This window comes from Gopherus evgoodei, chromosome 2 (assembly GCF_007399415.2).
Source record: "Gopherus evgoodei ecotype Sinaloan lineage chromosome 2, rGopEvg1_v1.p, whole genome shotgun sequence".
Taxonomy (NCBI): Eukaryota; Metazoa; Chordata; order Testudines; family Testudinidae; genus Gopherus; species Gopherus evgoodei.
In genome coordinates, this window is record NC_044323.1 from 190,191,989 (window position 1) to 190,204,824 (window position 12,836).

The 12,836-nt window shown below is 39.2% G+C and overlaps 1 protein-coding gene across 3 annotated transcripts in view; it reads right to left on the bottom strand.

Annotated features, from left to right (window-relative positions):
- NFATC1 (nuclear factor of activated T cells 1) overlaps window positions 1-12,836 on the bottom strand; it is a 143,802-nt gene that overhangs the window by 68,041 nt on the left and 62,925 nt on the right. For all 3 annotated transcript variants that reach the window (XM_030552598.1, XM_030552599.1, XM_030552600.1), the window contains exons 5-6: window positions 10,785-10,957; window positions 8,274-8,414 (exon numbers count right to left, since the gene is read on the bottom strand). In XM_030552598.1, the coding sequence (XP_030408458.1) occupies window positions 8,274-8,414; window positions 10,785-10,957 (314 nt within the window). The remainder of the gene's footprint in view (window positions 1-8,273; window positions 8,415-10,784; window positions 10,958-12,836) is intronic.

Here is a 12,836-nt window from a genome sequence, read left to right on the forward strand (position 1 = left end):
TTCATGTGCAATTGCAGTAGCATGCAACTGTAGGCATGCTTGCCTGCATATCTTTTGCCTCTCTTTAAAAAAAACAAACAAACCTGTCCTTAGTCTACAGAAAATGCTTGTACTTGACCAAAGGCACTTAACGAATACTAATTGTGACAGAGGCACCGTAGTGATGTTTGGTGATGATACCATCTCATGTGTACAGATGCTGTCCCATTTTATCTTTACCATTCCTTAGGCTAAAAAGCCAGGGAAATCTGAAACATGCTGACAATTCCTACAAGCTACGTCATAGCTACTGCATAGGCATGAAAAGATTCAGCCATCTAATGACCTCATTATTTGATGACACGATCAGCCCAAGGATATCTGTTTCTGGTCAATGGCCAGAAACCTCCTAAGCTACCAACAGATCTCTAGGAACAAGGTACAAGTGACCTTCACATGAGCTCTGTGCTCCCAACTATATGCCTCTCAAGTTTCTAGTCTCTCTCACTGCACATGAGCCAGTGAATAAACTCTTAGTACTAAGTGGAATTTGTGTGCTGACCTCTGATAAACTGGCAGACAAAGACAAAATTATGTAGCATTTGCTCACCTATAAGGGTATTATGCCACTTGCTTATTTATTATATGAGCTACAGTTTGATTACCGGTGAGTAACATTACCCCCCCTTTTTTTTTGGCTAGTTGCCCCCCAAACTGTGACTGCTACTGGCGATAGAAAGAGCAATGGAAAGATCTCTGAGAATGTAAGATCTTTTACCGAATGGAGCTCTGCCAAAATGCTGGTCACCAGTTTCCACATCACATCTCATCAAAACAGACTCAAGTCGTGAGCTTTCCAGTGCATTAGAGAAAAATGAAAAGCTCATGTGATTCCTCAGAATTACATCCAAAGGTTACATCCATTACATCCAAAGGTGCTTCAGGAGCATATCAGTTATCAGATGTTTTGTAAACTAAATCACCTCATGCGACAACACTGCATTTGAATGCCTGCTGTATGAAAAGGCTTTTGCTTGGGCAATATTCAGCAGGCAAAGCTGAGATTTCCCAACAGTTTTCTATGCTTTTAGATAGAAGTTACACCTTACAGCAGCAGCACATTGGTTCTATTCTTTGCCAGAGATCATGAAAATTGCAAAACAATCTGAAAAATGTTTGTTCACATTTCTAAATGAATACGTGTTGGCTGTAGTCTCTTCCCTTTTGCGTTTGCTGTCTGTAAACATTCACTAGGCCAGGTTTTACTAGCACAAAAGTTTATAATGGGTGAATTTAAGCTTGCCTGGTGAAATACTTGCTGAAAGCAAATTTAAATGTACTTTCTCTGAGCATATGCACCAGAAACCTGATTTTCGTTAACTATCCTAAGTCTTTTCTATAGTACCCATTACTAGAGCTGAGCAAAACTTTTTGGGTGAAGAATAAATTTACCAGTAACTGCATTTTGGGGGGCATCAAAACTACTAGTGAGTTTAGGTCAAATTTGGCAAACAGTTTTGGGGAAAAAATTGAAATGTCTAAATGTTTTGTTTTAACATTTTGAAATGAACTCTTTTGATATTTCATTTTAAATCAAACATTTTGTGTAGAAAATGCCATTTCAGATCAACATTACAAGCATTTCACTTGACCTAAAAAAATTTTGTTCCATCAAGAAAAATAAAATCTGTTTCAGTTGTATTTTTCAGTTCAACCACCAAACCAAATATTATATATATATAAATCAGCTATTTGCTTGGCTCTATCCCTTACCATGGCATCTAACTGTATAGATTTTAAGACCTATGCCTGCCCTATCAAGGAAGAGAAACAATCACAGCTAAGTGGCAAGCAAATGTTTGATATAGCAAGTGACAGAATAAATGATATTTACAAAAAGTTTTGTTTAATAGCTTCTAATAATGACTAAATCTGAGAAAATCCTGTTCTGTTTGAGATCATTCCAGAAATAGGAAAAAAAAATGACAGACTATAACATGCTCAAAGTTGACTGTCCTTAGATATTAGGCCTCAAGTCTATGAAGCCTAATATCTAAGGACAGTCAGCTTTGTAGCTGGGTCTCAGAATATATAGGTGCTAGTAATCACTGCAGATTTGATATTTGAGTAATTAACAACATGTTCAAAACCACTGAAGTCATCCAGAGAAACAGCAATACTACTATCTTGTGAAATTTACTAATATCCACGAAAGAAGTGTGAGAAATGCTTGAGCATTTACATTTGTCATAGGAAATACAAATGTATATCCTTGCCCATAAAGAGATACCTCTATAAATTAAAGGTAAAAAAAAAAACACGACAGAAGGTTGGTTTGAATTTATTTGAAAAAAAAAAACCAAAAAACAAAACAGTTGTGTGATGATCTTGCTCACTGAACTCCTACCTTTCAGATTTAGCTCTCTTACCTCCTGATCTGGTCATTAAGCATAGAAACAAATGAGTGTGTATGGGGCTTAAAATGCATTAGTGGAATCCTGCCTTACTAAAAGAGATACAGAGTACACATGTAACCCTGTGAAGAACTATTTGGCATCACAGCTAAGAAGTCTGGAGAATCTGAAAAAGTCTGCCAGTAATGAGCATTTCAGTCCCTTGAACCTAATCTGTTAGTCTCCGCTGTCCTTTGGTGCTGTGGATCTTGGTTCCATTCCTGGCTGGTTACCCTATGAAACTTTTTGTGAGCTTTTTGGAAGAGAAGCTGTTATTTTACTGTCACGATAATTATATACTCATTTCTGTGGGTCATCATCCATAATAATATTGCTTTAAGGTCATCATCAGCATGGTCTCCAATATGGTGATTTCTGGGGTTGGTACAGGACTATCTTTGTGTTTCTTTGCCTTCTACAGCTTGCAAATTAATGCTGCTACTGAAAAACTAGTTTTGAAAAACAAATTACTCAGCTTTATCCGCTGTAACATTAGAACAGAACCGATGTTCTTTGGAGTCATTGTGCCAGAAAGGAAATATTTTGTCATTTAAGCTCAGTATACTTCCTCAGAAAGCAAATGTGTTTCTTCTGTATCAAATTATGTAAATAAAATGCATACCTTTTCTTCATGTCTAAATGCCTGTATACAAATATTAAGGTGTTCTGTGCTTATGTGCTGCAAGCATCTGACCAAAATTGTTGAGCATCTAATGTCTGAAGATGATCAGGGCCGGCTCCAGGCACCAGCGTTCCAAGCTGGTGCTTGGGGCGGCATTCTGCAAGGGGAGCAGTCCCCTTGTTTTGCCCCCAAGCAGTGCGCCGAATTGCTGCCGCTGACGGGGGGTGGGTGGGGGAGTCTGTGTGCCCTTAGGGCGGCAGGCCCGTTTCCGTGGCGGTGGCAATTCGGTGGCAGCTTCTATGTTTAGCTGTCCGGGGCAACTTCAGCTTGGGGCAGCGAAAACTGTAGAGCCGGCCCTGAAGATGATACTATAAACAAACAAACAAACAAACCAGGCTTCCATACTGTGTCTAATGTCCGGCAATAAAAATTGAGACACCTAGAATCACTTGTCAATTTTGACAATCTGGGGTTTTTTCTGTTTCAAGCAGGAGGAGAAAACCACAAACTTTAAAAGAAGAAGTAAACTGAAAAAGCAGAACATACATAAGAGTAATGTGTAATGAACAAAGTCATTGTGGGACCCACTGATGTCAGGGAATTCTGAATTTAAAAGATCACACCTCTTAAGCATAACTGGCATACACATTTTTACTACTACTGTAGCTGAGTTTCTTGGATATGAATTTTATATTGACTTTCATTACTGGAAAATATGGTCTGATGTGCAAGCAATAAAGGATTGACCAAAATTCTTTGAAATAAGGCCTTATTTCAGTACTTGAACTTTTTTATGATAGTATAAAAGGTCTGAACATATTATAGTGCACTTCTGAAGAGACGCATTATTTATCTTGAAAGAGCTGCCTTGATGCTGTGCTGTATTACAAAGAAATTCTACTTTTAAACAAGCCTTTTTTAATGCAACTAATCACCTCAACTAAGCACTTTCCTCTCCACAAGAGATGCAGTGTCTTATAGGCTGTGTTAGTATTTCACATTGTTTCAAAACACTTCTTTGCTGAAAAATAGTAATTAAGGAGTTAATTGAAAACACGACTCTGCTGCCTCCCTAGTTCAAGAACCGACTTGATCATTCTTCAGGGATTCCCTTTTGTATGAGTCATTGTTAAGAGAGACAGATTCCCCACGCAAAGAGGCCAGAATAATGCCATTCCTCAGGAGATTACAACAGCTGAGGGTTAGCCCTTAAAGACAGAAAACTCAGAACTCATGCATGGGAAAATATTCAGTGGACTACAATGCACTCAGCGGACATAAAGAAATTATTCAGACAAAAATCTAATCCTGCATTAACCAATTAAACATGCAGAATATCACGTTCTTATTCACATTACATCTACACCCTAGCCTAGGGATTTTGCCTGAGTAGGAAATATTGAATGGAACCCATGTAGCATAATGTAAAATTATACATAACTGCTACATTCTTTTTTTTATTATTGTAATTTTTCACAAGGTCTATTACATTTGTAATAGCTGAAATCCTAGCGTTAACTGCTACCCAGTAGAAATGTGATCAACATTTAGATTTAACAACAACAACAACAACAAAGTGAGTAATATATCTAGTAATCTTCACAAAGATTAGTAACCTAACTTTCTAAGTGTGTGTGTGGGGGGGGGAAGGGTGTGGAAGGGGAGAGAGAGAGACTGACTATGCTGGAGCTCCATTTGCCCTACTTTTATTTAAAAGTATAATTGCTAGATGATCTCATCAGGAGAATGAAGGGTGATTGAAATTATTTTTTGTTTAATAATTTAATAAATTTAGTGATTTTGCTGAAGAACAATTTGGAAAAGCCTGTCACTGAGACAATGGTGTATCATTCTCAATTGTTTTAAATGTCATGTTACATTAGGTGATGCAGCAAATGAGGAACTGAGCCTAGGAAACAAGAGGAAAAAGTTAAGTAGACAACCTATTTAGCTTAACTTTCTGAATATAGCCATGATTTTGTCTAAGGGATTAATCATTTTACAGTGGAAGGCAGATGCTCTTCTTGCTATCTTTTATGGGATCTTGGATCTCAAGGAGGTTATATCACTAGGAAGGCCCACAATTGAGCTTGTAGAGACTTGGGTTCAGTCCTACGAAGCGCTGTGTGCCTCTGACTCCCATTAAGTTTTATCGGTGTTCAAGGTCCTGCTCAATGCCTTGCAAAGCTGAACCATTTGAATGTACCAAGGTTTTCATCATACGAGTACAACAAACCTACTCAGATTACTTAAATTGGACTATGATTTTAGCCTCAGTTATACACCAGATTGGACTTTCTAGTATAAACAGATGGAATACTTACCATTGATAGCAAAGTAGCTCCTGATTCATTAGACAATTTGGGGGCAGGGAGGGATTCTTCTGATGTTATCCACATGCAGTGGGAAATCATAGTATATGGATCTCCCCCTACCCACAATCCCAAGTGCCCCAGGACTCTTCCTGTGGGTTTTACTATGTGACATGGAAGAACTCTATTATTTACTTCCACTTCAGCATATACATAGATATTATTGATATTAAATACTTTGTACTGTGCTCACCTGTCCATTGTTTGGTTTATTATTACATTTTTTTAAAAAATCCTAAAAAATTATATTTTAAAAAGAAATCCTAAAAAAATTACATTATAACCTCAGAGTTACAAACACCAGAGTTATGAACAGACCAGTCAACCACACACCTCATTTGGAACCAAAAGTATGCAATCAGGCAGCAGCAGAGACAAAAAGAAAACAAAATACAGTACAGTGCTGTGTTAAATGTAAGCTACTAAAAAAATCAAGGGAAAATTTCCAAAACAGGTTTGCAAAGGTAAGGAAATGGTTTCTGTGCTTGTTACATTTAAATTAAGATGGTTAAAAGCAGAATTTTTCTTCTGCACAGTAAGGTTTCAAAGCTGTACTAAGTTAATGTTCAGTTGTAAACTTTTGAAAGAACAACCATAATGTTTTGTTCAAACGTTACGAACATTTTAGAAAAAAGAACAGGAGTACTTGTGGCACCTTAGAGACTAACAAATTTATCTGAGCATAAGCTTTCGTGGGCTAACTCTGAGGTTCTACTGTATTTTGGATCGGATCTTGCAATCCAGGAGCCTTCAAAGCTCCTCTTGACTGCAACCAGGACTGCCCAGAGGATTCAGGGGGCCTGGGGCAAAGCAATTTCGGGAGCCCCTTCCATAGAAAAAAGTTGCAATATTATAAAATACTATACTCTTTTGGGGGCCCCAGAGGGGCCTGGGGCAAATTGCCCCACTTGCCCCCCCCCCCGGGGTGGCCCTGACTACAACAGGATTTTTGTTTGAGTAAGAACTGCAGGATTGGCCTTTATCTGGATGCATGTAACTGAAGGCTACATACTGCAAATTTTGGTTTTGGCATGTAATATTGCAAAAGGGGATAGCTTTATATACCCAGGCGATGTTACCTGCAGATGACTGGAGAGCTTCTTATTCAGAGGTACCTTTTAAGGATGATCTTTCAAAAATTTTTCCAATGCAGTGAGAAAGTAAAGCAGAAAAAACATGCATCAACGAGGACAACCTTTAAGGCAGTTTCCTTCCTGTAATGAGTCCAATCTAGGTTTTCATTTCTGAAATGTCATCTAAACCCATTTTCATACATGGAGGACTAAACAGTAAAGAAACTATCTTTTCTTCCCTCTTCCCAATTCACGCAGACTCTGGAACTTATATTTAAGTTGTAATTCTTCCACTTTCTAAAAAATAGACAGATATTTGCATTACTATTTAGTCACATCTGGCCAGATTCTCAGCAGGTGTGAAATCAATGTAGTTCTGCTGAAGTCAAAAGTTGCCCTTTAAAGTCAATGGAGCCAATTTGCATCAACAGAGAATCTGAGCCGTTCATGTTTATGGAGCTATTCCTAGGTATAGTTTTGATTACCTAAACTATGCCAAACCAGAACCCCATTGTGAAATTTCAGACAGGCTCTTTGGGTTTTTTGGCATGGGTCAAGTTCTGAAGGGACCTCTCTGAAATAAATTCACATCTCCTTTGATTTGTTAACGAGATTTGTTAGGGAGATTCCCTGACTCAGCACAAACACATGCCTCCCCCAGACATACCATTGACAATAGTCACACAGCAGGGAAGTGCAGTCTTACTGGAACTTAATGAATGGTGAGGGTTAAATAGACAGAATGTCAAAGCCTGCACTTGAACGGCTGTGAGATGCTAAGTGTTTGAGAAGCTCAGAAGACAGCTTACAGTTCAGGGGGTTGCAGCAGGCAGCTGTGGAATGTATGGCTTGTGCCAGCACCAGGGAAACCCTTTCCAAAACAAGAATACTCCTCCATAATTATCTCCCTTCAGAGCCTGCCTTTTACTCACAGCTCCACTGTAACCATCATCTCATCAGAAATAAAATACCATATTTTGCATCATCATTACATGAACTACAATCCCTACAGATGCTTTAACCTAAAACTTCAAATAGGGCCTAATCCCATAAGGTACAGAGTGCCCTCAATGTCCATTGACTTGAGGGTGAGTTGGGACGCTCAGGATGCTAGAATATCAGTCACAGTAAACCTGATGAATAAAAGTGTGTGTGGGAGAGAAACCCTGGTTCTTAATGGCAAAAAATAAAATTGTTCCTTTGAAATGAATGAGCCTGCACTGGACAGGCTTTTGACAATGTTAATCCTCTTAAACCAACACCTAATAAATCATCAAAGCCCTACAAGGCTTACATTTTCTACATAACCTGACACTGAGGATTAAAGGTCAATAAAAAAATTCACCACAAAAGGAAAAAAAAACACATCCCCTTCCCCACCAAACCTACCACACGAAGGCACTGTCAATTTGATCTCCCCACTAATTATAAAAATGTTTAAGAAGCAGCAGTATCTTGCAAGTTTTCGCACTAAAATGTGATGAAATTCTTAGAATGCCTTTGACTAGAATAACTAAGAAAACCTGCCAGGCACAATTGTGGTTTGCTATAAAAATAAACTCCAAACTCTCACTTTCAGTGTCACAATTGCATTATATACAACCATAGCATGACATATTGCTGAGATCACCTACACAGTTCCACCCAATGACATGGAAAACATGTGGAAGAAAATGGGTTGACAGTGTTTACATTACCACCATTCAGTAATCAAATTTCCATTGGGTTTCAAAACAAGAAAAAGATGCAGACTGTCTACTTTTAAAGAAAATACCTGGTGCTTTCTCCACAAAGATGACTTTGGAGTCTTGTAGAAAGTTATGGCCAGACAGTATAATTTTTTTCCCTCCAATCACAGGAAAGCTGTCAGCACTTTGCTTCTCCACCAAAGGCAGTTCCTGGGCAGATCTTTGAGCTGGAAAGTTTTAAAAGGAGAAGAAAAGAAAAAAACAACCACAAACACACATACAAAATCAGTAAATATTGCTTAACTAAGTGACTCAACTTTTACTTTTATTAGACAAACTGAGTTTGATATAGAAACTCAAGAAAGTTCAGGAAGTCTATAGGAAACTCAGTGTATAGTTGGTTTTAAGTGCTTTAATTATAAACAATGCTTTTATTAGATAAGATACTATGGATTCAAAAGAACCATACAAAGAACATTCTGTTCAATATAAAAAGCCAGTTTGTTTTGTGTTACTTAAAATGGTATGTTTATTTTATTTATTTTTAAAGGAATTTCCCATAACATAAAGTCATATTCTATCATACTTATGCCAAATATTTATATGGCATTGATCTCATGATCTCAGTAACCCAGTTACAGACTATGGCTGGAGAGCATGGTTCTATTAAGCTCTGAGTACCAAATTGCACATGGACCATGCAAACAGTATCCTATATCCTCATGGCACATATTTTATCATTCTTGACTGAGGTATTCAGCCTGCACACCTGTGTTTCAGAGAATGACACGTGTACTTGATCCACATTACTGGGTCCTCCTGATCTCACATGCACCAAAGGATTATGGAGTATTCGACACTTGCTTATTTCAGATTTCTGCACTTGAAGTAACATACGGTACACTTTGTTTTGCACTTGTCATATTGCAATAATATTTGCTTTATTTGGCGATAATACACTGCACTGCCGCTCAGTCCATAGTATTTTACACTGCAACCCTGATTTCCATGGCACACAGATGTAGCCAGCCTCATTTTTACTGGCTAATTGAATTTGGCATATTAGGCATTACAGCCTGATCCTACACTCATAGATTTAATTGGGGGGTAGGATCAGGCTATTTTTGCTCTCATTTTTGGCTTTACTTGTAGGTGCATTTCAGGCTAGAATTTGATCCTTAGCAAAATTTAGCCTAAAGAATCCTGAAATGGGGAGGAAGGAAAAAATGTAATAAATACATATATATTTATTATATAGCTATAGATATAGTATTTAGGACACCAGCTTGTGCCATTCTAGCTCTTAGTATTAGGGAGGTTCTGCTACTCTTCATACATAGCACAGGCTCAACTTTTCTTAGAAAAAAATGTTTGTTTCTTTAAATGAGATCGGCTTGGGAAGGAGAGGTTTTAAATTGTAGGCAAAAGGGTTTTTAGTCTCAAGACCTGATAGATACACATCAGTTTCTGGTGGTGGAATCTGAGTCTGCTCTTCTCTGGTTCCTCTTCTCTAGACACACCCAAAAGGACACTGTGCTTCCAAGAAACCCCAAATCATACATTACACAGGGCCTCCCGGGTATGCTGTGCAGTCTGGAGCACATCTCCTAGGAATGGCACAAAGAGCAGCAGCAGGTTCTGAACCCACCAACAAAACTTGATGCTAAGGGTGGGGGAATGATGGAAGGGTCAGAGCCTCCCTCCCCCTCAAGAGTGCCGTGGCTGAGATCCTACGCCTACGGCAATTTGGGAAGGCAGACTGTCAAACTGTTCTCAGTTGTGTTGCTGCTTCCAGGGGAACAAAGGGAACTAAAAGAGATAGGTAAAGGATCCTCTAAAAAAGGGTTCAGTTAATTAGAATCTGAATTTGCGCCTGCTAATCTGAGTAAAAAAGAACCTCCAAAAGCTTGTGGGATTTCATCCAGCAACAGGAGTTAGAATGAAACTTGATTTTCCCCAGCTAGACAAAAACTGTAAAGTTAAATGAAGCAAAGGGCTTTTTCTGTATTTAATAGGCTCATGGAGCAAGAATGAAATGGGAGCTTCGGCGTGGGGGGGAAGAGAAGTCTATGTCCAAATCTGACAGGTTTATAAAGTGATGTTTGTTCTATTAAAAAGACCCCAATACTGAAGGTCAGTTTCTAGGAATTTCCTGAAACTGCAGTAAACTAACACTAATATGGCAATTTTAAATATCTCACTAGCTCCTTGTCAAAGAGATTTTTTGGTGGGGGAGAAATGGGGCTGGATTGGAGCTCTCCAAAACTCTTAAGAGCAGTTACCCCTGTGAAAGGGCCTCTCAGCATAAAGGAACTTGCCCAAGTCAATTCAAGTTCAAACACCAGCTTAACATGGCTCTTCTTGTATTGCAAAGGAACTTCCTGTAGGAGTGAATGCGCAAGGGACCAGATATTGTTTTGCCAAGGAAACGGGTAATACTTTTCATGACATGCAAAATACTTTTGAGAGATACAGCACGTTTCAGACAATGGAAAGATGTGATGAAACAACATTTAACATACTGACAAGGACAGGCTGTATGTCAGGCAATTGGTTGTACAATACCTGGCAAGAACAAGAAGGCTATTGCTACTTACAACACTCAATAGGGTTGGACGCTACTTGCAGAGACAGAGTTCTCCCGCTGGATTGTGGGATGTGAACTCGGAAGACCAGCCGCACTCGTGTATTCTTCCTTCCGATGTCTGTTTCTCCTTTTCGTAGTTCAATATCTGAATTTCTAAGTTTTAATATTCCAGCACAGTCAATGCTGTCCAAAAGACGACATGGGACATTTCAATTAACACTCTGCAGGTTCCAGAAAGTCACAAATACAACATATCTACCTTCCCTCCCCTGCTTTTATTTATTTATTTATTTAAAACCTTATTGATTTAAAACCCAGCCTAACATCTTCACAGGATCTTTGGGACAGGTAGGGATTCCTAAATAGTGCCCACTAGTAAGGCTAGTCCTGCTGGACTTATTTGCATGGACATATCAAAATTAAATATTGCAGAACATTAATTCATAATGCACATAAGAGATACACTAAAAAACTGAAGTAAAACTGCAGAAACACTAAGATTTTTGACATTATTACTATGCATGCATGATCATTCCTTTTGGATATGGATTTCTAGCATATGTTTTATTACTCTGGATATGCACAGTTTAATTTTATTTTGCACTTAGATAAAATAACCAGTGCACATGTAAATTCATTCAATCAGTTTCACTTCTCCCCTCCCTCCCAAATAGTGTGACCATACATCCTGTTTTGGCTGGGACAGTCCCTTTTTTAAGCCCTGCCCTGGCCATCCTGACTTTTTTGGTGAAAGTGGGCATCTGTCCTGTTTGCTCTTCCCAACTGATGATCAGATGGCAAGAGCAAGCAGGACATATGCCCACTTTTGTCAAAAAAGTGGGGCACACACCCCTAGCGGGCACAGAGGAACATGTGTGTGTGTGTGGGCGGGGGAGTAAGTGGTGACACCAGCCATGTGGAGGTGTGTGTGTGTGTTAACAAGGCTTGGCCGGAAGCCACATGGCAAGGAGACAGGGTTTGGGCGAGCAGTTAGCCAGCCGTGTGGAGAGACAGGCAGGGCTCAGGTAAGGGGCAACACCAGCCCCCTGCGAAGAGCAGGCTGGACTTGGATGAGAGCTCTGTGCATGAGGGAGGCAACAGGGCTCAGGCCTGCCCCATGTGCAGGGGGGGAAGGGAGGGCAGGGCTCGGGCCAGCCCCACACAGTGTCCCGTTTTTCCTTTTGCGAAATATTGTCACCCTACCTCCCCAAGACATCTAGAATTCTATTCTGAAGCAAACTGACAGATTATTCACCAAACAAACACTCTGCAAACATGAATTGTGGAAGGCAATCACCAGTTTTGGCCTTCATGCCTTTTAAGAGTGTGGATTTAACAATAACAGAGGCCCTTGCTGACAAGACCAGAGATGCAGTGTTGCCAGTTAATGGATTAATAATATGCATTGACAGAAGAAGCCATAAGAGCCATGGAGTATCCGTGTCAATGTCAACATTTTGTACAATGATCTATACAATACAAAGGCGTAGATACTGCACTTCTAATGTTGTGTATATTACCATTTTTAGCTTCTATTTAAAAACAAAGGTATTTAACACACCATTAATTAAGGTTCTAATTTAAGACCCTGAAACAGTGACACACTTAAACTCACTTAACTTTAAGCATCTGAGCAGTCCCATTTGAAGCCAATAGCAATGCTCATATGCTTGAAGTTAAGCATGTGCTTGACTACTTTAGTGAATGCAGATGGGATTTCTCATGTGCTTAAGGGCTTTGCTGCACTGGGGCCTAAATGCACATAATTGTAAGAAAGACTTGCACTTCATGAAATCTTAACAATAGGATTAAAGATGAAGGAAGTGTGAGGCCTAAGCCATAGAGATATAAAGTCCTATAAACGTCAAAACATTGTATGTGATGCTTGATGGGACTTTATTACTGGAGTTGGGTGACATTTTTTGGATGAATAGTTTACATGCTGAAAATCGCACTTTGGGGTCTACCAAAACTATTCACCAATTTGCGTTGAACTGAGCAAATAATTTTGGCCAAAGAAATTGCGGGGGCGGGGGAGGAGGAGATTATGAAAAAGCCAAAA